The sequence below is a fragment of the Phaethon aethereus genome (genome assembly GCF_964289735.1).
Source record: "Phaethon aethereus genome assembly, chromosome: 2".
Taxonomy (NCBI): Eukaryota; Metazoa; Chordata; class Aves; order Phaethontiformes; family Phaethontidae; genus Phaethon; species Phaethon aethereus.
Window position 1 is genome coordinate 149444228 of NC_138582.1, and position 27582 is coordinate 149471809.

At 42.1% G+C, this 27582-nt stretch overlaps 1 protein-coding gene across 5 annotated transcripts in view; it reads left to right on the top strand.

Annotated features, from left to right (window-relative positions):
• The window catches only part of CACNB2 (calcium voltage-gated channel auxiliary subunit beta 2), a gene marked incomplete at its 5' end in the record, with an annotated part of 271036 nt that overhangs the window by 125470 nt on the left and 117984 nt on the right, over window positions 1-27582 (top strand). Inside the window, one exon of one of the 5 annotated variants that reach the window (XM_082015576.1) lies at window positions 20256-20306. The exons of the other annotated variants lie outside the window; for them this stretch is intronic. Coding sequence (XP_081871702.1) covers window positions 20256-20306 — 51 coding nt within the window. Of the gene's footprint in view, window positions 1-20255; window positions 20307-27582 lie in introns of those variants that run through there. 5 annotated transcript variants of the gene reach the window in all.

The window sequence follows — 27582 nt, forward strand, 5'->3', positions numbered from 1 at the left end:
TACTGCAATTGGAAACAATTAACTTCAAGATTGAAAAAAAAATTTTTTATTATTCAATTTACTGTAAAAAGGTCTGACAAGGCTTGAGGCCTCATGACTTGTGAATGCTAACTTCTGCTGTAGTTCTGATACAGACATACTCTACTTCATGGACCAAGGAGCAAGTCTTATACAATAATTCATTATTTGCCTTCCATCTGTTTCCTTATTTAGACAGTTGGAGTTGGAAAAACATGTAATGATTGCCTCTGCTTACTCTGTTAACGGTTTTTGTACTCTGTATGGAATTCTTGGCATTTACTTTCATTATTCATAAGAATTCCCACTTTATTTAAATCTGCCTTTATAGTATTTTTAAGTATTTTTTTGCTACCACAGAAAAATGGGGACCTTTAAAATCAGTCCTGTGATTAAATGATAGGATTAGGTGATATGTTTAAAAGGGGAGAATACACTAGAAGTGACTAACTAGTATAATTTTTGCCAGCCACCCATGTACCCTTAGCTCATCAAGGCAGGTGCTGGCAGCTGTTTGTTTATGTTAAGAAGGGATGGCATTTATGTCTCTTGTTAAATCCTTGATTGACGCAAACTGCCTAAATCTCCTTAGGAAGAAGCCATCAGTGTCAGGCGCGCTGGGACGGGTGGGCAGGAGACTCCTCTCACAGGCGGAGCGGTGTCAGGACAAGCGTGCGCTTTGCGCGGCGGGTGCTTGTCAGAGGGGGTTTGCTGAAGGAGGCGGCTGCGGAGCTGCAGTCGAGCCCCCCCTCTGTGCTCCCTGTGCGCGGCCTTTGCCGGCGGCGTGGATGGGATGTGCGCGGGAGAGAGTGCTGGGTCAAAACGATTACGTGAAATGCGACTGTGCTTGGATTTGCTCTGACCGTAAGATAAGGAGTAAGTCATAAAAATTAGAAACGGAGAGTTAGTTTTTCTGTTCTCTATGGGAATTTCCCTTGATGGATCAATAATCCCAGTGACTATTTTTGGTTCTGAATGGAATTGCAGCATTCTACTTCCTTTAAGTAAGCTGACCATGCAAAGAAGGGGAAAAATTGAAATTACGTTGCTTCCCAGCAAGTATACCTTTCTGTCCTGGTTTAAAGAAATAATTAAACCTGGTGGTTCTGCAGCCATGACCTGTCTCATGACCGTACCAGGCTCGGCAGTGGCAAACCGGTACCTGGTCTTCCTATTCTCTCGTGTGCTCTTTCTCACTCAAACTTGCGTGCAAGCGTGTCAGCAGATCAGAAATATGTAAACAAGGAGAGGGGGGGGGCTCCGAACCCTCAATAAAAAGGGATCTGCCCTGTAAAGCAGCGTTAAACCAAAAATTCTAAAGTTGTAGCAGCTTCCAAACGACCTGACTTTTCCAAGTACCTGAATGGTTTATATTCTCCATTGCAAATTAGTTCATTTTTGTCAGGGCTGATCTAATAGATTTCCTACAGAAATAATTTTGCAAGTAACTGATCTTTCCTTAGCTCTAATGGATTTCATAAGGAAAAAAGGATTACAGTGGGTCTTTTTTAAGGATCTCAGGTGAGGTTTCAAGTATTTAAAACAAAAGGTCTGCTGCTATTTGATTAAATTCTGTTTTCCTGAGTGTTTTAAGAAAGTAGGATTTGGAGCCGGGGTTCACTTCCAATGTTTTGTTTATTTGTTTTTTAAGGAGTGCCAATATAGGAAAAGAACACAATAAATTGAAGCAAGATGGATTAAAAGACTATTGGAAGGAAAATCAAATTAATTAGGGGAAAAAAATCAAAATATGGTGAAAGCAACAAATAATATAGAGGGAGAAGAGAATGATGATGTATATAAATGAGTGACAAAAGATGGAAGCAGAGATAAAGTCAGAGAAAAGAATTAATCGAGAGATGAAGGTGAGCTTTTAAGTCAGCTTGAGTAATAGCCATGGTTGAAAAAAGGTAGATTCTTAAAAATTTATCTGATTTATAGATATTCCTTTAAGGTGATTTGCTCGAGACCTTAATGTTCTGAGATGTACCAAACTGAAAATTGGGCTTCAAATAATCAGGTACAGCATAATGCTGGTTTGGTATCTATAGCTCAGGGCTCACTGTTGTCAGACACCATAAAACTGTGTAAATTGTTCTTTATCTGTGTTGCTAATATCATTTGCATGGTACTTGGAAAACCACACAGCATGATGAAGAGTGCTCCTGTGTGCTATCAATGAAACAAAATATGTAATAACTCAAAATTCAGTCTACAAGACGTTTACGGTTTCTAATACTTTAAGGAAGAAGTGTATAAGTTGAATTCCATGTTTCTTTACTGTCCAGGAGCTGGAAAAGGGATGCCCCTCCTCCTGCTTGTGGGGCAGGCAGAGGGTTTTGGATGGGCCAAAGAGAATTGCGCATGCCGCAGCCATGCATCAGATTCAAAATTGTTCCTGTAGTAAAGTATGCTTTTCTAGAGAATCCTTGTGTTTTGCTTCATTCTCTTTTCTTCCTTAATCCCTTTCCCTTCTTTTATTTCCGTTACACAAGCAGCCTAATTGCTTTTGTAATTCACATTCTTTCTATTCTACAATGTATTCACCTCTCTACATCATGAGCTAATCCCAAAATATCTGTTATGTACCAGAAATAGAAAATGTGTGTTTTGTGTTTTGTTTTTATTTGGTTTTGTGAGGGTTTTTTTGTGTTTTGGTTTGGGGTTTTTTGGGCCTTTTTTTGGTTTGTTTTGCTTTGTTTTGCTTTGGTTTTGTTTTTTTTTTTTTTCTAGAACCTTCTTTCTAGCATCCTCTTGTGTAAATATTACCCGGCAATCCTGTGGCATTCCCTGGATCTGGGACACAAAATCATTCTCTTAATTCCTGTCTCTGATTACTTTCTGCTTCTGACCAGTCTCTGGAGCTGAAGCACGCAGATTTAGTATGTTTGATTGGCTGTGCCGCTGAAATCTTTTGTCAGACAAGAATAAAAACCAAAACCAAAACAAAAACCCACCTAAACCTGTTCTCTCTGCGGCTTCTGAGGAAGCAGAGTCTTGGGCGAGCCATGAAGTTTGAAATTCTCTCCAGGTGATCCAAAGTGAACGTACTTTGGATGCAGAGTGTATTACATTATACTGATGTGAATATTTGTTCTTAAAAGGTAATTTGGTGTGGAAAGGCGAAGAGAAGGGAAACAGTGGTTGGCACGGGTCAGTATCAATGAAAATTTGTCTTAAAGAGGTTTATAGAAATAACCTAATTTCAGGGAGACAAATATGCATTTTTCTTAATGCTTGCCATCATCAATCCTAAATCCACATATAAAACACCTGGAAGTATAGTGGATGTGTATGTAACCCAGGCCTTAAACAAACATGAACTGTATTAAACTAACCAGGCATTTAAATGACAGCGCTGCATCCAACACAGTTGTGTTTTCTCTACCTCCTTTTACATGCTTTACCAAAGCTTTATGGAAAGAATTAAATGAGTTCAAGTGAAAAAGGAAGAAGAATCAGAACAGAAATAAGCTGATATTAGCGGTGCTGAAACTTGATGGCGAGTCTCAAAGCCTGTGAGACCCCCCTTGTGAGATGCTCTGCACTGTGCGGGCAGCCGGTGGCCTGGTCCTGCCTGCCGGGGGACAGCTGGCTGTCCCACCAGGCAGGGGTGTAGGGAGCCTCTGGAAAGACACCGGAGAGATTTAGCAGCGCAGTGTCTGTCTGGGTTCATGCTGTATGGTGCTGGATTGGAAGAAAACTCCAGATGAGCAAGTGAGGATATAAAATGGAACTACTTGAGTTGGCTCAGAAACGATGGTGAAACAGTGACTCGAGTGCATTTTCAAGTACATTTGTGGCTATAAATAGGGCTTGGCTTTGCCTGTAGGAATTACTGAAGCTGTCTAGCCCCAAGGCTGTTTCTGCATGCGAGAGCTGAGGAGCATCAGAGGTTTCCTGTCACAGGAGTGCAACTATAGAGTTGTCAGAGTGGTCCTTGGTGTGCGTTTGGCCAGGACTAACTTGCAGTCTTCCAGGCAGCTCTTTGGCATCACTTGTGAGACAGCACTGGCCAGGTGATATTCCTGTGGGGCAGTTTAGATTCACCTATCCTCTTTTGAAGGGGAAGAGAGTTAGTTTAATACTACAGACTTGGACAACTTCAAGCCAGTTGGCTTCAGTTCAGTAGAACGATCCAGACATGTCTGATGCATTAGACCCCAGTAAGAGGAGCCAGGAGTACTGTCCCATGCTAGTAGTCACTGATTTATCTTCTGGGACTCTGCAGTGATTGCTCTGCTAACTGCTAGGAGTGGACCAGGAGCCAAATGAGCCAGGAGGAAAAGTCCTGATCTTCCTCCAACCCTTAGAGGTACCACCATGTTTACTGAAGAAGTGTTTCTGTTTCTGCCCTTGTATGAAAGATGGGTATATTAAGGATCTTTTGGTTAAATTGTTCTCCATATTCTTCTGTTTTTGAAAAATAGTACTTTCTCAAATATATTGTGTGTTGAAAATGAAACTTTTCAAACAAAATATTGACATTCGCTATACAGGAACGTTAAATAGGAGATGCAGTGTCTACTGTAACTTCTGGTTATGGGCAAAATCAGATTTAAAAGCAGGGTATATCATGTCCTTGGCTTTTGGAGAATATTAAGGAAGCAATCATGGGAAAGAAATGGACTGAATTATATTAGGGAGGAAAATAAAATAACACTATCAGCTGAAGTCTCTATTTGCAGAGATAATGTAACCTTCTGGGCAGTTCCTGCTGTCATGGGCTGTCCCTCTGCTGCCTAGTTCATGGTCGAAAGCACTGTTTAATGCTCTAGGGAAAAATCCTTCCCATAACCTGGTACTTGACAGTACTAACATCCATACTGACCTATGTAGTTTAACGGAAATGCACAGTTCTTTGAATGTGCATTTTTTTCTCCTGTGTACAGTCCTCTCTAAAGGGACTGCTTGCACTTAGTACCACACATTTGGGTGTGATGTTTCTGGAGAATTTGTTCTTTAACACAAGAAGAGGTTGCTTTTTATTTTAGCCGAGGGAAAGGTAAGTAACTCCTTGATCACAAAAAGAGAACAAGAGTTAAAAAAGAAAAACATAAAAGCAATGAAAATTAAACTTTAAATATTTTTAACACTAACCTTCTCCCCTGGAATATTTTGCAGAGGCATCTCTCAGCCATGAAGCCTTAGGGCTGCTTAGCACCACAACACTTCCTAAGGAGTTATGTTTCATATCAGCCTTTAAGCTAACTTTGAAAGTTGAAGACCTCAGTGTGCATCTCCATTTCTTCTCTCTTTGTCCCCCTTATCTGTTAATTTAGCAGTTGACATAAACCATGCTGTACCCAGTTAGACCAAAGATCTATCTAGCTGTTGCCAATAGTGGCCAGTAGCAGAAATAAGGAGAAATATAAGCACAAAGCAAGTGTGTAGTGATACCCTTCAAAACAAAACAGTTTATTCTTCACGAAGTGTGGCACAAGAACTGTAACAGTGGTACTATATATAAGGTTTATTTAATGTGCATTCATTCACTGGCTCTCAATGGATTTGTATTCCAAGAACATGTCGTGTCCACTCGCTTTTTGGGTCCACTCTGTCATTTGCTGCGTATGTTATTTACTCAACAGAAATATGGTTTCTGAACTTACACTCGGATGGTTGGGATGGCTCAAGTTCTTTCTTGAGGACTGATCTTTGAGATGAAAATGCAACAGGGGTTTGCCTGTATTTGAATTCTGTTGTACCCACGGATTAGCACATTTAAAAAAGCTTCTTTTTCATCATCTTGTGAGTGCATAACAAATATTCTGCATGTCTTCCAAAGATGTGTGGACTTGCAAGAGCATCTCTTGCTGTTGTCAGCTACTCGGAGGTGAGGTGCTGCTGCTGCCAGCAGCAGGAAGCTTTCTCTTACGCACCAAATTTTGGTGCCACAGGCAACAAAAAGATCGCATGCTCCCATCTCAGATGCTGAAGAGATACCATGGTCTTCAGAACAAGCAGCCCATTCTGACCATATTCTGCCTGCCTTAGCTCTCATCTGTAAAGTGGGAAAAAAGCCCCCTTCATCTTAGTGTGCTTCTTATTGTGAAGATAAATTGTTTTTGAAGGTATAGAAAATGCTAGTGATGAGCTTCTCATAAAATTGCAAGAACAAGTTAATAATACAGGCTTCAGAGCCATACCGGAGGCCTGGGGCCCAAACACTCAGGAGAACAAAGAGGAGAAAAAACATGTAAGGTAGCAGCTCAGTAAACATTCATCTGTCTGTGGGCTGAAAAATGTAGGAGCTCTCTGGAAATCAGAATGTGATTATGTAGGTGAGCAGAAGGGAATTCAATTAAAACTGACCAAATGCTTAATTGCTTTATTTTGTAGTCTTGTTAATCTTCTTTCAAAGTAGGCTCTGTGTGTAATATATTGTAGTTTATCCTTGATATGAGTATGTTTTTTGTAATTCTTCCCATGCTTATAAGACAAAACGGAAGAATTACAGTGTTTGTTATTATTAAAAAGAGTAAGTTAGTGTTTTTTTGCTGTGCTACATTGTTTTCTTGAGCCTATTTACATGTCTTAATTGGCATACAATTGCTGTCCTAATCCATATAAGTGGTGTTGAACTGTGAATTGCAAAGTCCAGTGCCTTTTAGATCGATGGGTGGAGACTCTGCTGTTGTTTGCAAAGGATCACTGAAAATTCTGCATTGCTGGCCTAATAAAGTATAACTTCTATCAGTATAGAAAGATAATCTCAGGTATTTGTATGCTGCAGTATTCTGTGATAAATGGTGAAAACACATGAAATACGATAGATGAGAGTGTGAATAATCCACTCTTACTGCATTGGTAAATGTTGGAAAAATAGTTTTAAAATAATATTTTTAGTCCTTTTAATGAATTGTTGTACTGACCTATTTTTGATATAATCTTAGAGGCTGTAATCTGAAGACCATTTTCTGATTCCCTGTAAACCAGTGCACATTACTGGGTGGTAGTTCTGGCTCATCTATTTTTTTCAGCAAGGCTTTTTCTATAGCAGTAATACTGAATTTTTTACAAGGATTTAGTGATAATCCTGTTAATATTTTATTGTTTGTGCAATTACCAGGATGGATATAGATATCCCTGTATGATGTTTTTATTGTCAGTAATAAAAAAAAAAACAACCAAAAAACCAAACAACAACAACAACAACAACAACAACAAAACCTTTACAAGAAATTCTAATTGGTCTTCACTGGAGGAAAATTATGCTTAAGAAGAAAGTAGATTATAACAGTTCATCATACTTCTTCATTACATGTAGCCTAACAAGCTATTGTATGGAAAGTTTTCACTACTTGATAGCAATACCTTCCAAACTTCACGGTGGATTTGCACATAAACAAATACTCACATATCGACAGTTGCTTCACATGGGTTATGCAATGGTACTTTGTGTCTTTTGTACTTTACTATTAGACTGCTTTCCTGTCTTCTGAGGAAGATCACAGACTAATCTAGAATTTACACAGAATCACACAGAATCGTTAAGGTTGGAAAGGACCTTCGAGATCATCAAGTGCAAACATCAACCCAACACCACATGTCCCCTAAACCATGTCCCGAAGCGCCACATCCACACGTTTTTTGAACACTTCCAGTGATGGTGACTCCACCGCCTCCCTGGGCAGCCTGTTCCAATGCTTGACCACTCTCTCGGTGAAGAATTTTTTCCTAATATCCAATCTAAACCTTCCCTGATGCAAATTGAGGCCATTTCCTCTGGTCCTCTCACTAGTTACTTAGGAGAAGAAACCAACACCCACCTCGCCACAACCCCTTTTCAGGTAGTTGTAGAGAGCAATAAGGTCTCCCCTCAACATCCTCTTCTCCAGACCGAAAAACCCCAGTTCCCTCAGCCACTGCTCATAAGACTTGTGCTCCAGACCCCTCACCAGCTTCGTTGCCCTTCTTTGGACACACTCCAGCACCTCAGCATCCTTCTTGTAGTGAGGGGCCCAAAACTGAACACAGGATTCGAGGTGTGGCCTCACCAGTGCCGAGTACAGGGGCATGATCGCTTCCCTACTCCTGCTGGGCACACTATTCCTGATACAGGCCAGGACGCTGGCCTTCTTGGCCACCTGAGCACACTGCCAGCTCACGTTCAGCCGGCTGTCAACCAGCACCCCCAGATCCATTTCTGCTGGGCAACTCTCCAGCGACTCCTCCCCAAGCCTGTAGCGTTGCATGGGGTTGTTGTGGCCTAAGTGCAGGACCCAGCACTTGGCCTTATTAAACCTCATACAGTTGACCTCAGCCCATTGATCCAGCCTGTCCAGATCCCTCTGCAGAGCCCTCCTACCCTCCAGCAGATCAACACTCCCACCCAGCTTGGTGTCATCTGCAAACTTACTGAGGGAGCACTTCATCCCCTCATGCAGGTCATCAATAAAGATATTGAACAAGACCGGCCCCAGAACCGAGCCCTGGGGAACACCACTTGTGACTGGCCACTAGCCAAATTTAACGCCATTCACCACAACTCTCTGAACTTGGCCATCCAGCCAGTTCTTTACCCAGCGAAGAGTACACCTGTCTAAGCCACGAGCCGCCAGTTTCTCCAGGAGAATGCTCTGGGAGATGCTGTCAAAGGCTTTACTAAAGTCCAACATCCACAGCCTTTCCCTCATCCACTAGGTGGGTCACCTGGTCATAGAAGATCAGGTTGGTCAAGCAGGACCTGCCTTTCATGAACCCATGCTGGCTGGGCCTGAGCCCTTGGTTGTCCTTCACATGCCCTGTGAGCACCCTCAAGATGAACTGCTCCATGATCTTCCCTGGTACTGGGGGAGTAGTACTGACAGGCCTGTAGTTCCCAGGATCCTCCTTCCGGCCTTTCTTGTAGATGGGCGTCACATTGGCAAGCCTCCAGTCATCTGGGACCTCCCTGTTAACCAGGACTGCTGATAAATGATGGGGAGTGGCTCCTCTGCCAGCTCTCTGAGTACTCCTGGGTGGATCCCATCAGGCCCTATAGACTTGTGGATGTCCAGGTGGCTTAACAGGTCCTTAACTGTTTCCTGCTGGATTATGAGGGGTTTATTGTGCTCTCCATTCTGTCTTCCAGCTCAGGGGGCTGAATACCCTGTGGTTACCTGGTCTGGCTATTAAAGACAGAGGCAAAGAAGGCATAAGTACCTCAATGTTGTCCTCGTCCTTGGAGACAATGTTCCCTGCCATATCCAGTAAGGGATGGAGATTCTCTTTGCCTCTCTTTTTGTTGTTAATATATTTGTAGAAGCATTTTTTGTTATCTTTTATGACTGAGGCCAGATTGAGCTCTAGCTGGGCTTTTGCCTTTCTAATTTTGTCTCTGTTTGACCTAATGAGATCCTTGTACTCTTCTTGAGTTGCCTTCCCCTTCTTCCAGAGGTGATAAACTCTCCTCTTTTCCCTGAGTCCCAGCAAAATCTCCCTGTTCAGCCAGGCTGGTCGTCTTCCCCACCGGCTCTTCTTAAGTCACATGGGGACCGCCTGCTCCTGCACCTTTAAGGTTTCTTTATTGAAGACTGTCCAGCCTTCCTGGATCCCTTTGTCCTTCAGGACTGTCTCCCAAGGGACTCTCTCAACCAGTGACCTGAACAGGCCCGAGTCTGCCCTCCGGAAGTCCATGTAGCAGTTTTGCTGACCCCCCTCCTTGCTTCACTCAGAATTGAAAATTCAAATTTACAAAGTATATATAATACTTCGGATACTTTGTCCAAAAATAATGTAGGAGAAGAGTACTGACCCTCAACCTTGTCCCCTCCAGTAACTCCAGCTGTGGCAATAATGGTCTGCTGTGGTTTTTATTCCCTGTGCAGAGATGGACATGAATTTGCAAAGCACAGAAGTTAAAGAAAACCACACTGGAATACATTAAGGATGTATGTCAAACAAAATGGCATTATTTTATTTCATTCCTTCCTGGGAGAATATGTATTAACTTGTATGTTCAGTTGAACAGAAGTACGTATCAGTTCTGCTTTTCCAAAATACGGACCTCTGTTAAATGGAAATGAATTTATACACACACAAATTGCGTCTGTTGGAGCTTGCATAGTAGAAATGGGCCCCAGATGTTAGTTATGTAAGGGCCTAATCTAAAGCCAACCAAAGAGAGCCTTGCGGGCTTCGGATCATGCCAATAAGAACATTTTCAGGAGAATTAACATCGAAGGAGATTGCAGTAAGCTAACATTGTCTGTAGCTATTGTAAGCATAAAACCAAAATGTATGGATGGAGGGGTGTGCCTTATTCACTGTGGCTGGAGCTAAATTTGTGCTTTGAAGGGGAAAAATGTGACATGAATTATCTTTAATAAAAAAAAGACCTCATTTAAATGTTAAGCACAACTGTATTTATCTTAAAGCTGTCATTTTTTCTGTTTCCTTGAGTAAGTGCTTGTCTGGGTGTGGTTAATTATTAACGTTTTGAGTGTGAGATACTTGTTTTGCGCTGGATGTCTTTTCTGCTTTTAAACTGATACAGCATTACATTGCGTAGCTATTGCTGTGCATTACAAAATAGAAATTAAACTCACAAAGTGAGTTAGGCCCTTGGTGGGTTATCTGATGATGCTTTGCTGTGCGATGCGGGTGGTGGAGGTTTGTTGCCCCACCAGTACCGGCATCCTTTCCCCTCCTTCTGTTCTCTTTAGCTATTTCATCCTACTGACCTGGCGGGGAGGGAAGAAAAAAAAAGTCGTTTCCTACTGGGATAGGTATGTCACTCTCCTCCTGGAGGGGTCTGACAAATGCTGGGACCAGCAGAGAGGCGGGAAGGCACTGCTGGAGGTACCAGGGATGGGGTCAGCAGTGGAGAGGACTAAGAGCTCTGCTCTCAGCAGTGGTGTTTACTTATTTAAACTGTAGGTTTAGATGTTCTATGTGATGTTTAATTTTTATGTGCTGCACTCAGATTGATGTAAATTTCCGAACACATCTTTCAGTGCCACCAGGGAGCTTAAATTTTCCTCTAGTGCTGACGTTCCTTCTCTGCAGAAATGAAAAATGATTTGTAGGTGCTCTGTGAATCCTGCTTTCCTAACCAACACCTAACCCTGAAGTACTGTTGTGCACCGATCCTGCTTTGTGGATCTTGCAGTAAGGCAGCGTCATGTAAGAGTGGAAGTGGATTTAGATTGGTGGAATTCAACATTTTCCATTAAATTGATTTATGGCAAAGCAGTGTGTACTTAAGTCAGGAAGATCAGCATCCAGGAAGATGCAACAGTTTGCTCTCAGATGCAGCTGTTGCTCTCAGGAGCAACAGATTGCAAGACAACTACCTCAAGTTAGCAGGACAAAAATGAGGAATATGAAGGTGCAGTTCTTGATAAGCCAGGAACTCTTACTGTGCATTTTAACTGTAAAACATAGCTGTGAAGCTTTTTCTCCCAGTAGGTATCTAACCAAGTCAGTTTGCCCTTATTTAAAAAACAAAAAACCCAAATATCCATGTGTGTTAGAACCAGTAACTCTGCTGGTTTGAATCATAGAATCATTTAGGTTTGAAAAGATCTTTAAGATCATAAAGTTCAACCACTGGCTGCCAAGTCCACCACTAAACCAGGTACCTAAGCACCACATCTACACATCTTTTAAATACCTCCAGGGATGGCGACTCAACCACTTCCCTGGGCAGCCTGCTCCAATGCTTGACAACCCTTTTGGTAAAGAAATTTTTCCTAATATCCAACCTAAACCTCCCCTGGCACAACTTGAGGCCGTTTCCTCTCATCGCAGTTACTTGGGAGAAGAGAAAAACACCCACCTCACTACAACCTCCTTTCAGGCCCCTGAGCCTCCTTTTCTCCAGGATGAACAACCCCAGTTCCCTCAGCCATTCCTCATTAAGACTTATTCTCCAGACCCCTCACCAGCTTTGTTTCCTTTCTCTGGACATGCTCCAGCATCTCAATGTCCTTGTAGTGAGGGGCCCAAAACTGAACACAGTATTCGAGGAGTGGCCTCACCAATGCCGAGTACAGGGGCACAATCACTTCCCTACTCCTGCTGGCCACACTATTTCTGATACAGGCCAGGACGCTGTTGGCCTTCTTGGCCACCTGGGCACACCGCCGGCTCATGTTCAGCTGGCTGTCAGCAGCACCCCTAGGTCCTTTTCCGCCAGGCAGCTTTCCAGCCACTCTTCCCCAGGCCTGTAGCATTGCATGAGGTTGTTGTGACCCAAGTGCAGGACCTGACACTTAGCCTTGTTGAACCTCATACAGTTGACCTCGGCCCATTGATCCAGCCTATCCAGATCCCTTTCAGATATCTACTGAGGGTGCACTTGATCCCCTCATCCAGATCACTGATAAAGATATTAAACAGAATTGGCCCCAATACTGATCCCTGGAGAACACCACTTGTGACCAGCCACCAACTGGATTTAACTCTATTCCCCACAACTTTCTGGGCCCAGCCATCCAGCCAGATCTTACCTAGTGAACAGTACACCCATCCAAGCCATGAGCGGTCAGTTTCTTCAGGAGAATGATGTGGGAAATGGTGTCAAAGGCTTTACTAAAGTCCAGGTAGACAACATCCACAGCCTTTCCCATATCCACTAAGCAGGGCACCTTGTCATAGAAAGAGATGAGGTTAGTCAAGCAGGACCTGCCTTTCATAAACCCATGCTGACTGGGTCTGATCACCTGGTTGTCCTGTAGGTGCCATGCATTCAAGATGATCTGCTCCATAACCTTTCCCAGCACCAAGGTCAGACTGACAGGCCTGTAGTTCCCTGGATCCTCCTTCTGGCCCTTCTTGTAGATGGGCATCACATTTGCTAGCTTCCAGTCAACTGGGACCTGCCTGGTTACTGATGATAAATGATTGGAAGTGGCCTGGTGAGCACTTCTGCCAGCTCCCTCAGTACCCTTGGGTGGATCTCATCCAGCCCCATAGATGTGTGTCTAAGTGGTGTAGCAGGTCACTAATCATTTCCCCTTGGATTATGGGGGCTTCATTCTACTCCCTGTACCCAGGCTGGGTACCTGGAGAACAACTGGTCTTGCTATTAAAGACTGAGGCAAAGGCGGCATTAAGTCAGCCTTTTCCTCATCCTTTGTCACTGTGTTTCTCCCCTCATCCAATAAAGGATGGAGATTCTCCTTAGCCCTCCTTTTGTTGCTAATGTATTTATAGAAACATTTTTTATTGCCTTTTACAGCAGTAGCCAGGTGAAGTTCTACCTGGGCTTTGGCCCTTCTAATTTTCTCCCTGCATAACCTCACAACATCCTTGTAGTCCTCCTGAGTTGCCTACCCCTTCGTCCAAAGATCATAACTCCTTTTTTTTCCCTGAGTTCCAGCCAAAGCTCTCTGTTCAGCCAGAACGGTCATCTTCTCCTCTGGCTCATTTTTCAGCACAGAGTGACAGGCTGCTCCTGCTCCTTTAAGATTTCCTTCTTGAAGACTGTCCAGCCTTCCTGGACTCCTTTGCCCTTCAGGACTGCCTCCCAATGGACTCTTGTCAACCAGTCTCCTAAACAGGCCAAAGTCTGCCCTCCAGAAGTCCAAGGTAGCAGTTCTGCTGACCCCCCTCCTTACTTCTCCAAGAATTGAAAACTCTATCATTTTGTGATCTGTTTGCCCAAGATGGCCTCCAACCATCACATCGCCCACAAGTCCTTCACTGTTCACAAACAACAGGTCCAGTGAGGTGCCTCCCCTAGCTGGCTCACTCACTAGCTGTGTCAGAAATTATCTTCCACACATCCCAAGAACCTCCTAAATGGTTTCCTCTCCACTGTATTGTATTTCCAGCAGACATTTGGCAAGTTAAAGTCCCCCATGAGAGCAAGGGCTAGTGATTATGAGGCTTCTCCCAGCTGCTTATAGAGTATTTCATCTGCTTCATCCTGGTTGGGTGGTCTATAACAGACTCCCACCATGATATTTGCCTTGTTGGCCTTCCCCCTGATTCGTACCCATAAACACTCAACCCTATCATCACCATCATTAAGCTCTAGGCAATCAAAACACTCCCTTAATATACAGGGCTACACCACTGACTCTGCTTCCTTGCCTATCCCTTGTGAAGAGTTCATAGCCATCCATTGCAGCATTCCAGTTGTGCAAGTCATCCCACCATGTTTCTGTGATGGCAACTATGTCATAATTTTCTTGCTGCACAATGGCTTCCAGCTCCTCCTGTTTGTTGCCCATGCTGTGTGCATTGGCATAGATGCACTTCAGTTGGGCTGTTGATCCCTCCACCTTTTTTGGGGTAGAAGCCCTAATTCCTATGTGACTGTTCTCAGTCGCTTTCATGGTTTCTAACAGATCAATAACCCTTGAGTCTTTGCTGCTTCATGGACCTTCATCGCCTACCTCCACTGAGACAGCAGACCAAAGGACCTCGCTAGCACACCATCCCTCAAACACTGCTGTGCCACCCCCTGGCTTATCTGTAGCAAGTCTGATTTTATCCCTTTCTCCCTTCAAGTCTAGTTTAAAGCTCTTTCAATGAACCCTGCTAACTCCTGTGCAAAGATCCTTTTCCCCCTCTGAGACACATATATCCTGTCTATTGCCAGCAGGCCTGGTGTCATGTAAACTGATCCATGATCAAAAAACTCAAAAATCTGCCAGTGACACCAGGCTTGGAGCCAGGTATTGACCTGCTGGCTCTTCCTGTTTCCTCCCTCATCATTCCCTGTGACTGGAAGGATAGAGAAGAACACTACTTGTGCTCTTGATCCCTTAACCAGTCATCCCAAGGCCCTGAAGTCTCTTGATTGCCCTCAGACTTCTTGTTGCAACTTCATTGCTGCCTACCTGAAAAATCAACAGTGGATAATAATCTAAGGGCTGTACCAGGGTGGGAAGCTTTCTCTCCACATCTCTAACCTGGGCCCCAGGGAGGCAGCAGACATCTCTAAGAGGTCTGGTCTGCATAGTGGGCCTTCAGAAGGGAGCCTCCTATGACAATGACCTGTCTTTTTTTCTGTATGGAAGCAGTTTTGATGCAGGGCTGGCAACCTGAGTGACACCTCCAAGCTGGATGAACCATCTAGTTCATTGTTATTGTTGGGTTCCACTTGCAGAGCCTCCTGCCTGTTACGGGAGGGCACCTGGGGAGGTGGGGTGGTCACAGAGGAGACGTGCCTGCTGCGCCGGGCAGGAACTTGCCGCCATTGCCCCTATCCCTTAAGTCACTGTGTTCAGCCAGGCGGAGGGGGGACAGGGAACTGCCCGAATCATGTGTCCTGTCTGCCTGCTGGGCCCGTCTCAGGGAAGGCAGGGTGCGATTCCAGGGGTCCGTCTCTCTCTCGCACTCCCTGATGCCCCTCAACTCGCCTCCTCCCGGAGCTCCGTCACTAAGCGGAGGCGTTCCTCCACCTGGGTGCACCTCCCACAGCTGCGCTCGCTGCCGCCGTCCGCTACTGGCAGGGTACAGGGCGCAGACCGTGGCCCACAGCTGGGTGGCTGCGTGCTGCCGCCGGGGCTCTGTCTGGGAAGCTGCGTCGGTCGTGGAGGGTGCAGAGCTTAGAGAGGCCTTGGCTTTCTGCTGGCAGGATACCACCGCTCCCCAGCAGAGCTTCAGCGCCCTTCCTGCACGTCCTTCCGCGCACACTGCCATGCAAACTGCCGCGCCACGGACTTGCTGCCGCGTCACGCCCTGTTTGCCCGCCCTGGTCACTGGTGCTCCCTAAGGGCTTCTTTTATACGTGTGGGGGAGCTTGGCCGCCATTGCTCCTGGCCTTGGCCGGGTCTCGTCAGCTGCTGTGGCACAAGCTGTGGGCTCGGGGCAGCTCTCTTGGCTCCCCCAGAGGTTCTCCCAGTTTGGGAAACCGCCCTGTGCGCCATGCTGGAGCGCTCGGCTGCGGATCCTGCCGGCACTGGAGCTGCTCACCTCGGTGACTCAGTACTCACCTGTTTCAAACCTTCAAACCTGTTTTACAATATTTAGGCATTAGAGAATTTTCTCCATTATTCTGTGACAAATCTTGAGCTCTCTCCCACTTGTAGAAAACAGTTGACTTTTCATTGGCCACAGAGAGAATAAAAGGAGATTGACTTTATATATGGTAGTGAAGAAACTTTTCCTTGGCAGTAGGAGACACTGTTTGTGTCCTTTACTCAAACTGGGCCGAGTGTACTCAGGAAGTGGTTGGCTGTCCTAGAGCTCGGCTCCCACCATGCTGGGTGAGCGGCTGGGTTATTGTGTTTTGCTAGAAGTATCAACCAGCCACTCTCCCAGCCTCTCACCTGGGACTCTGCTGCGCAAGCGGCCCTATTCAGTCAGTGTGCAAAACACCAAGTGGGCTGGCACTTTGGTAAAATCTGAGAGGGAATGATGAACCCGAGAAACCTTCATGAACTTTGACATGAGCTAGGGAACTGAGCAGTCTCCTGCCGACAAGCCTTGGGTGGTTTTGCATGTTTTCTTGTGGAAAGGCTGTTGCAGCAATTTAGGAAATCTGGGCTTGGGTCTGTTTGCTACCGAGTTGTTGACTCTGTGAGCTTTGACTAATTTGTCATCTGCCTTCTCAAAAAAAAATCGTAGATGTCAAAATTCATATATATCAACTTTGCGTAGGCTTATACAGTGTTCTACTGTCTTGTTGTGTTAAATAAATGAGGGATTGTAATACCTTGATGTCTTTTGGGAAGAGTTTAGTTCTTCCAAAAGGGGAAGGGAAACTTCTAAAACTTACTCTTACCCAGTGAGAAGAGGTGGTATCATGTAACTTCTATGAATGGGAAAGGATAAATATTCACCTTCAAACAGGGAAATGGAACAGCCTGGACCATACCTAACTCAACCTGAGATCTTAGTATGGGATACTTGGATACCTAAAGAGTTGGCTGAGGAATCTCAGAAGCATGAAGTTATCTTCTGAGAAATTGTGTAAGACTGACGAGGTACTTGATGGCTGAATAAAAGCAAATGTGATATCTCAGGTAACTGAAGAAAAACAAATATATTATCTGCCTTTAAAATGGTAAGGAAAGGAGGAACAGAAGAAATCTCCTGTGTATGTACATATTAGATTTAGATATGTGGATTTACAAGTTGACATGCATAACCTGTTCATGCATTTATCCATAACATAATCCATAATGAGGCAGAATTACAATAAATTGCCTGAATTTGTTTGCCATATGCTAAGCATGCCCACATGTCCGCATATGGATCAGCTGATGCACAATAAGTTGGTGATGAGAAAAATTACTCATATGCCTAAGCTTTTATTAATTCTGAGTTATTGACTGTTGTGTTCTCTAGCAACTCATTCTCTGTCTGGTTTTTCAACAAGAACTTTTTTAGACATTTTCAGTTTGGGATGGAAGGAGGCAGAGCCCAGATACCTTGCTTTGTTAAACAAAAAGACAAAACAAAAAAAACCCTTAAACATTCACAAGTAAGCTCTATCAGTATGTTACTATTTAGTCAATAAGTGCTGCTGTTTTCTCGTGCGCTTAATGGCATTTATAGACCAAACATAGTAAAATTTCATAAAGTTGTGTTTAAAATTAATTGAGACTCCTGATGAAAACACTGTGTAAATATAGATTATTAAGATTTAATGTTAAAGCTACTTCTCCATTAGCACTATACAGGATTAAAGAATGAATTAAAATAGTAATCATTGGATGAATTGTGTTCCTGTTCTCTTAGTAAAGACCTTATATTTTTCTGTAAGTGGCTGAAGGTCACTCACTTTTGTTCTAAGGCACCTTAATTCATTTGTCAGGATACACACAGCAGGCAGCTTTTAACAGACCTGGCTGGCGATGTACCCTCTTCACCAAAACCAGGCAGAAGTCATCTAGCATTTACTCTACACTAGTTCCATGACTGTCTGCTGCTCAGAAGTTACCCAAAAAAAAAAAAAAAAGTAGTTTCTATTCTATGGCTAGAAGATTTAGGGAGCTTTTGAAACTTTATGATCTGTACCAGGGAATTTCACTATTGCTGTTTCTGCTTTTTAAATCATCTTATTACTGTGTTTTCTAGTACAAAGTTCTTTTGTTTCAATATTGTGATGCCAAAATTTGCTGTGATGACAGCCTGGTCTTGCAAGCTTAGTTTCAGTATTCTGTAAAATCTGCTGAAGGGCAGAAAATAAGCCTCTGGAATCAGAGCTGCCCTGTCCTAATTGCGATATTCCAGCTGGGACTGTGATTGTGTATTCTTCAGAGTAGTTCTGATTTGCCCCAAGGTATTTGTGTCTCACAGCATGTGTTAAACTTTTTAAGGATGATAATTTTGCCAAAAAGCTAGCTCAGTAATTGTACTGTAAAAAGCCCACTTTATTAATACAGTATTGCATCAGAAATTGCTATACTTCTCACAGCCTTAAAATTGTATTTGCTGTTCGCTTCCTCTGAAAACAGTAGTTGTTTCAACATTTCCAGTTTAATAATGCATCCTAGAAGTGCCTTACGGAAGTAAAAATAAATCATACAAGAGCTTGTCAATGTTCTGTGTATTTTTCTTTGCTGAATCTATTTCAGGTAAACAGAAGTATCTATTTCATAAGAAATAAATATTTGTCCCTCATCAAAAAACTAATGCAGGTTTTCTACTTATTTAATTCTATTTTGGCGTCTGAACTGAACATAACATGACTACTGGTTTCTGAAACAGTAGTAAAATTTTAACAATCCTGCATTCCCAGACTCCCCTCGCAAAAAAATCTAACAACCAGCTGGTCATGTATCAACCAAAAGTCACTTCTAGTTCCAGTGAGTTAGAATTGTTAACAATATGGTATGCAGCTAACATAAATAAGAAACCACATTTTAAGTGATGGGGGGAGGGAAGAGGAAAACGTTATGTTGACCTAGTATACCTTAAAAATGCCTGTGTGAAAATATATGTGTAGAAACCAGTTAATATAAATGGAAGCCAGTCTGAAGTCTTTATCTAAAAAAAAAAAAAGTTTTGATTCTTGTTGTGAGACACATAGGTGGGGTCTGCCCTTCCCTCTCCAACTACTGTCAACTTTACAGAGTCTACTTATAATGTCAGTGTTTAGAGTTTGGCCTTTGAAAATGGACAATGTTTTCAGCTCTTGTGGACCAGCGTTTTGACTCCATAGGGCTTTGCTTGTCTAGCATGCCTATTAAAGACCAGTCTCGAGGTGTGAGCAGAGGAGAAGTTTTGCTAGCTCACTGAGCAGCTGGAGCAAAAAAATAAAAAGTTTGTGCTTGTTGCCACTCTCAGGAGTCACTGCCTCATCATTTATTACCTCAGCGGTAGCAGGAGCAGAAAGCTGCTTCTCTGCAGTTCTTCGTTCATACAATTCCTTGCCTGTTGCTGTCTGCTCCTTACTCCTCTTTACTACACCTCCAGAAGCCTCTGACCAATACAGATGTGTATCCTTCATTCTTCTTACTTACATTTAACCTATACTCTTATTTTAAGCCAGTTGACCCTAATCTTGCAAACTCTTAAACTCATTAGGGCCAATAATATTATGCATGTGAGTTTTCCTGATGATTTCAGTGGACCAGCTAATGCATGGGAGTACTGCCATGCTGATGTGTCTAATGAGGGTTTTTTTAGGATGGTAGTTTTTGTAAAGAGCCATGATTAAGGTTCATTTGAATGTATCTTCTACCATAATACATCTTCTACCTTAATTACGGTCAAGCATATTTTTCCTTTTACAGGGGAGATTTCCGAACTAAATTGAGATTTCCAACTTGAAATTCCAATACCTAATATCTTTGTTTGGGGGGTGTGTCGAGGGCATGTGTGGAGAAAACAATCCGTATCCACAAACATCAAGAAGTCAATTATCCAGTGTTCACATTCAGATACTTCTCCATGATTTGTTTCTGGCTGCATAGCCAGTTGTTGTATGTTAACAGGAGGCCATGCGTGCTGCAAGGCATGCATCTGAGATTAATAAAATGTTATGTTACTCCAGCAAGTGTGCAGGCTTCGTTCCTACAGCAGCTGACGTCACCGGGAGCGCAGAGCCCTCCCACTCCTCCCTGGTAATTGATGGTGACGGGCTCTCCGCTGAGCTGTAACCTAACATAGGGACTGAATCACATCAACAGCCGAGAGAAACCGCCAGCAAACAGTATCGCTCCATGTAGACAAAAGCTGGGCACTTCAAACCAGGCCTTAGACGGACAAGTATTTCAAATAATGGTTAATGCAGGCTGATTTGCTGAAGTTTTCGCTGGTGCACCGCTTTGCGTCGGAGGTCTCGCTCCTGTAAGAAGCGTTGCTGCTGCTGCTGGAAGGGCTGGCCTGCTTGGAGCGAGGCTGACATGCTTGACAGACGCCTGATGTCTCCTCAAACTAAGCACATTACTCCTGGGGTAAGCATATGTTCAAGGAGTTCAGGCCAGATGCTTGGGAGCCCTTTAATTTTACAATGCGGTGTACGGGCTGGCGTGCAAGTTAATTTAATTACAGTTAAACTGGTTCACTTTGCTCTCATCTAGCCAAGCTCAAATGTTGTTGAAAAATGTGCCAGCCTTTTTGTGGATTCCAAATTATACTTTTGAGCTTCCTTTTTTAAAACATACTAACTTGCTGTCACAGTGAAAAACTGCAAAAAACTAGGGTTGAAGGGACGGGAGAGCACCGCAGGTGGCTGTTGCTGAGAGCGCTTCTGTCTATAAACCTATTAAAACAGTTAAAATGAAGTAGCTTGCTGTTTGCTCTGTGTTTTGGGGGTTTGTGCTAAATTGTTTTCTTCTCAATACGAGAGCAATGGGACTCTCTGCTGGCAGTAGTTTGAAATACATTCTCTTTACAGACACAAATTTTACACTCTATTATAATTTTTGATTTGGGTTAGGTTGTAACGTGCTCATGAGTTTCCGTTTGGCAGCATATGACCAGGTGCATGTATTCTGGGGCCAGGGACTTACAGTAGCAGATATCTCACTACAGCTGTGCTTTTGAAGTAAAATATAAATAGATGACAAATATTTTTTAATAGTTATAATTGGATGTGCTTTGTTTTCTTTTTTACACTGTAGAAAACAAAGGATGGAGATTAAAATAATAAAAGTAACGTAGGCATGTACTTCAGCCAAATATTTGGCTTAAACTTGCTGTTTTCTATAACCTTTATGAGAGATTTGTATATAGTTGCAGTGAAAGAAGTGTACCAGAGGCATGACAGTAGCTTTCCAGCATTATTCTGAAAAAAAAAACCAGGGACAGTGTCGTGTGTAACAGCTGCTCTACAGCTTTCCTCTAGAAGGAAATCAGATTTGGATCATTCCTATTCCTGGATTATTTCGGGATCTCCACATAGGAAGCCAAATAATTATTGCTAACACCCATTCTATCCTCCTCTTATGGACAACATTTCTTTACTCAAATTAGAACGTGCTCATATGTTGGGGTGGGGGAATAATGCAACAATGGGTCTTATAGGAAGTGTGCCATGAAGTAGGAGGGTACACAACTACCATATACAACTCCACTCGACTTGTTTTCAGCATGGATGTTCCGAACATCAGAAATCAGCTACTAGTAGAATCACAGAATCATTTAGGTTGGACAAGACCCTTAAGATCATCGAGTTCAACCGTAGCTTTAGCTACCTTCAGCATTTTCTTACATAATTAATATAGTTAAAAGCTTAAGTCTTTACGTTTTAATATATATCTTTTCCAAGCAGTTCTTAAGAGTTCTGATGAATTAATGTGTTTTGGGGTTCTCTGATGATCCTGATACAATTATAAATGTGGAAAAATTGGAGAATAACTTTTTGGTGGGTAAAGGGTGTAAAATGAAAAAAAAAAAGAAAAAAAACCCAGAAGTTACTGTTTGACAGGGTGATGGGATCGCAGGGAGCAGTGCTGTGGATGTGCAGCCCTTGTGAACTGAGAAGCAGCAGCAAGGCAGGATAGGTGAAGTGGAACACAGGCAGGAAGGAATAAAATTTGGCTGAAGGGATTCAGCCGTGTATATTACCTGAATTTCTGAACGTTTGGTCAACCCATCTTTCAAAATGATGGTTGATGATTGTTCTTCCCATGTTTCCTCAGTTTCTATCCTAGTTTCTAGATGTGTCATGAGGGGAAGAGGATCATTTAGCTTTGCTAATGTGAATCTTGGCTATAGTAATTTCTTGATCAGAAGCATTTCAAAGGAAGCTGTGCTTCAAATTAGCTTGGTTTTAGCAGTACTAGTCCTCAAACATCTAATTGCAAAAGGAATTGTTTAGATGGATGAGAGGAAAGTAATGGGAAGACTGGGAAGATTAAAAAAGTGATATAGCTTGAGAACTTTCTCTTTCATATTTCTTGGCATGTATCATTAAGTCCATTATTGATGATAGTCTTCTAATGATGGATGTTGCATCAAAACTGAATAGAAATTGCGTAACTGAACAGAAATTCAGACAACTACTTAATAGGTACTTTTTTCTGAATTGCCAAATTTCAGGATGTCCCTTGTAAGAAGTTGACTCCTGAAGTATTCAAGTCAATTAAAATATGACAGTAGGATGAAATAAAATAATACTTATTGCATAACCACTGACACATTTTTCAGCACCAGCACAGTCCTTGTGACATAGAAATTCTTCAAAATGGAAACTTCTGTAACTGCCAGGAAATGTAAGCATATCAGGTGCACTAATTCCTTACAGTTTCCCAAGGCTGTCATTTTGTCCTTACCTCAACCACTATGCAGACAAGTGACATCCTTTTTTTTGCAAATTTACTTAGATTTTCCTGAATTTATGTTTTCAGCGTCAGTGGAATATATAATTGCTGCTGCTATTTTTTATTCAGTTTTCAAATTGCAGTGAATGAGCCTAGGAATTCATAAACTTGAAAGGGCGAATTCTGCTATTTGCTTCCCAGGATGGATAATGTGGAAGTGCAGCATAAAAAGGGTGTGAAAGGAGGGGAGAGAAAGTGCCTTGAAACTTGCCATTGCATTCAGATACCTATTTTGTAGGCTATTAAACCACTGGGCTGCTTTATTTAAATTTCTATTTTTTTTGCTATGGGACAAAATAAAGAAGATGTTACAATTTTGAAAATAGGCTTTCTAATTACATATGCAGCTATGACTTTTTGTAGGGTTTTTTATTACTGATCCCTAAAGTCCTTTGTACAGTCTTTCTTTGCAATTTTTATGCACCACTGGTGCTGCATGTACACTGCATGAGAGCCTGTGGTTTATATCATACTTGCAACTGCTTAATAACAGCAACCAATGTTCTGTGAAAAAGATAGTTTGAAAATTCTCCAAACTGACTGACAGACTAAATGTTTACATTGCTGCTCATGCCATCATCTTCTATTTAAACAAGTTGCTGAGTATTAAAGCGTATGGACAGTCTTTGTATAACAGCTCTTGATTTTTAGGTTGGTTTCCTAAGACAAGATTTATGCAATCCCACTTTCCATCTGTTAGTTGTGCTTCTCAGTAACTTCGATCCTATGGCCGATTTAAATCAGTCTTGCAGAGGTCTCAGAAGTACGAGTGCTTATAACAGACCTTCTCCGGGGCTGGACGGAGCTGTTAAAGCCATTTGCTGGACATACCAGGCTGTGAGAGTCAAGGCACTCTCTGGGCTCCTCTGGCATCCGAAAGGTAGCATCCAGCCAGTTGATGAGCACAAATTTAACTCCAGATGCCTCTTGTTCAACCAGCAACTCATGGAAAGGGAGGGAAGTTCGGGGAGGGGAGGGGAAACCGAGGGTACGGAGCATGTGGTGTGTAGGGAAAATGAGAGAGCTGAAGGTATTGTGGAGGTGTGTGTGGGAAAGCAGGCTTCGTTACTTCTGCTGTTCACAAAACAAGTTGTTTTTCTTCAGCTCATCATTAATGATACATTGCATTTTGCAGTATTTTAGTGGATATAAATTTCTATTTTTTTCTGAATGTTTTGAAGCTGCTGAAAGGATGCTGACAGATTGACGATTTAGAATATTAATCCCTTAAAAATTATTAGCTTCTTAATTAATGATGGTAGAATATTAGTATCAGAAAAAATATAATTTTAAAGCTGTGCTAGCAATTATAGGTATTAAAGCTAAATTTCACTTTGGATACACTCATGCTGATCAAAGGAGGTCAGAAAGGCTGGCTGACAGTTGCGGTAGTTGTAGTGTAACTAACTTGGTGTCTTCTCAGTTTGACAAAGTTCTCAGTCATGTTTTATCGTTTCAGTGCAATTCAGCACAGTCTTGTAAGTATGCACTGCAGCAGCTCAATTCATCAGGACAGAGTTTCTTTGAAAGTCTGTGTGACCCAGACATGCTTGGTTTTAGCAGTATTTCCCTCTTATTAAGAGCCTTATGATTTTGCTTATTTGTTTAAGCACTATTGACTGCTTTTTATTTGAAAGTTTCTGGTTTTTAATTTTTATGTCACATTCACATATACTTCATCATTATATGATAATAAAACATGCATATCTTTCTTGCCTTTTAATAATGTAACAATGAAACACGTATTTTCAAATCATGGTATTATTTGAACGAGTAATCTTTTCGATATCTGCTCTTTAGAAACTAGTAAGTGAATGTATGTAAGGCACTGGAAAAAGTAACGTTTGAACTTTTTAAATACTGCTTTTCAGCAATATTTCCAGTTCATCTTGGAAACAGGGTCACATTGGTAAGAAACATATTAATGCTTAATTATATAATAGTTTCAACAGCTTATGCTATGGTGGAATTCTAGAAAAGCAATTTTCAGACTAAGCACTTTGTTAACTTTCTGCTGAATTCAAACTATATCAGTGAGTTCCCGGAACATCATGATGTTTTCTGGCTGAGTATTTTCTGTCAAGAAAATGTGATCAGCTTCTATTGCTGTGCTTTCACGTGGATCTCCCAGTTTCATCTGAATTTCTGTGGACTTAAACAAAGCAACTAGTATCGTAATGGCAGAAGTCTTTCATTTTAGGAGAAGCTTAAGGTGTCTGAACTAAACTGCTTGAGAGAATAATTTCCTTCTTAAATTTTAAAAGCAGCCTTTTGCATTGATGCTGGTTTAGTGTAAATCCATTATTCCATTCATATCATGCACAACATGATATACAACTTAGGTTCAGTTTTGTGAATTTAGGAGAAGAGAAATTCTTGTACCTTGGAATTCAAAATACTTTATTTCTATAGATCACTGCCATAATAAGATCAACAATTATGGATTTGATCAGAATTCTTATCTTACTGACTTTTTTTTCATCATGGGAAAGCAATTGTCAAGTAAATTTTCTGTACTTAGGAGGAGTTGCTCAGTGACCTCAGAAATCCTCACCCAATTCACCTTAGTGCCAGAAATTTCAACCTGAAAAAGGTAGTGGGGGATGACTGCTGAATCACACAAACAGGTTCACCTTTAAAACTCTAACTGGGATGTAGAAAATGCTGGAGTGACTTCCTTGGAGTATCAGAGCCCTGCAGCCTCAGAGAAGGCAAGCCTGACATAGAAATGCAGTTTGAGGTATGCTCTTTGGTTTGATGCATGAGCTTTCAGTATTGTCTGTGCTGGAGAACCAGACTGTTCAGAGCATTTTTTACAAACACTGTTCATAAATCGTAGCAAGAGAGGGGAAAAAATGTACCAAACAGAAAAAGGTAATTGAATAATCACATTTTTACACCAATGTAGGAGAATATAAATGGGAAAAAATATGTATCATTTCAATATAGGAGAGGGAAGACTTTTCTACCCTTCCGTAAGTAGTCTTACTGTCTGCTAACAAGATTCTGTTAATTTGGGTGGACAAGGAAGAGTGACTAGAAGTGTCTTACCTTCACGCTGCATCTCATCAGCGCAGTTCTGAAAATGTCGTCCTAACATGTTGCATTAGTTCCCTGTAAGGAACAACGTACTATACATATTGCATCTGTTACATTGCAAACCACTGACTCCGCTTAGCTAACGTACTGGTTCTTCTGACCACGTTTTCACCGCAGCATTCCGAGGGTTATTATCCAGGGTTGCACATCTGGCTCCCTGCTCATTAAACTGAAGTATGTTTCTGCAGTGCCAGGGTGACACCCGTCCTCATAGGTGAGAGAGGCCATTACAACAGCACATATGCTGCCTAAATTCCACTTAATTTCTCTTCTGAGATCTGAAGTGGGTCTCAAGTGATACATACTCCTTTCTGCAGAGACAAATTTTCCAGCTTTCACATTTCACTAGAACTCATTTCACTGGAGCTCATTAAATTGTACAAGCCAGTCTTCACCAAAAATTAAACATAATAAATAAATCTTTTGGGAATGCAAAAAATGTAAGCGTCAGAAATATTAGAAGTTTCAAACATAGTCAAAACGAGAAATGAGAACTGAGATTTGAAGAAGTGGTGAGGGCAAAGAAACCACAAAATTTGTTGAAAATCAATAACTTACACTGATAGAATTGTGGAATGACAGCTTGTGCCAAAAATGCATCAACAAAGGCAGAACGTGCCAAAATACCTCCTGTAGCCTGCTGCTGTGGCTCTGCTGATCAGATGCACTTTTGTTTCTGAAATGAGAACAGAATTTGGAGGTCTCAATAGCTCGAGTTTTGCAAGCACTTTCATAAATACGATTTCGAGGTACGGTTGGACTTGGTACATGAATTATTACCTCATTTTAAAAACCAAAACAGTTTTCAAGGACCAAGGGCTCGGACCTCTCCTCTGTGAAGTGTCAGTTGATAAGTCACTGTCCTGAGCGTGGGAATGGCACAGCAATAGTACCCAGAGGACAACTTGTAACTCAGGCACAGTTTTCAGGATGTGGACATGGCTGGAGGTGGTTAATATCCCTGGTAGTTCATGGGGGCTTCTGTACACAGCTACAAGTCAAAGTTACTCCTCAGTCACCAGTTCTGGGAGATCAGCATCTGGAGATCATCCAGCTGCTCGTGGCACTTGAAACATTTCAGGGCACCCATGTGCTGAGTGTGAGAGTTGAAAGCCTTTCACTGAGATTAAATCTCAGTGTTTATTTAATGTAGCCTTCAGTGTAGCAGCACATAGTACATCAGCAGCACGTAGTGGTGGCATTATAGAGTTAAATTAGTAACTTTTCAATGGAAAGCTCTATTTTCTAAGGAACTATAGCCATCACAGGCTGTTTTTCCAGAGTTGTGTAAGTTTTATATATTTTACTTCAAGATCTTAGTGTTATCTGTGAAGATTGGTTCTATTATTGGTGTTCTTGTGCTCAAAAGTATATGGATTTCCCTTCTTGCAATTAATAAATACAGAACAATGAACATTATCTCTGTTTTAATCTTCAGGGTATTATTTCTATTAAATGTGGTTGTGGTTGTTGAAGACAATTTTTTTCCAACCACTTAAAGCTCTGACAAAATTTACAGCTGTTTCAGAAGTATTTGCTGCACATTTGGTTGCAGGAGACTTGTGTGAGCATGCTACACCAGCAACTGCATGTTGAGCCCTTGACTTGTTCTGCCTGTGTCCCCATTCTCTGTGCTTCACTGCTGCAAGGCTACAAGAAGACAGTTCCCTAGGACTCCGCATTACGTTTAAAAAAATAAAAAATCTTGCCCACACATGGGAACAATCACCTGTGGGCAGATCTTCCAACTTTATAGCACTTCTAGCACCTCTCCAATATCTGAGTGATGTAGAGGATCCATAATACA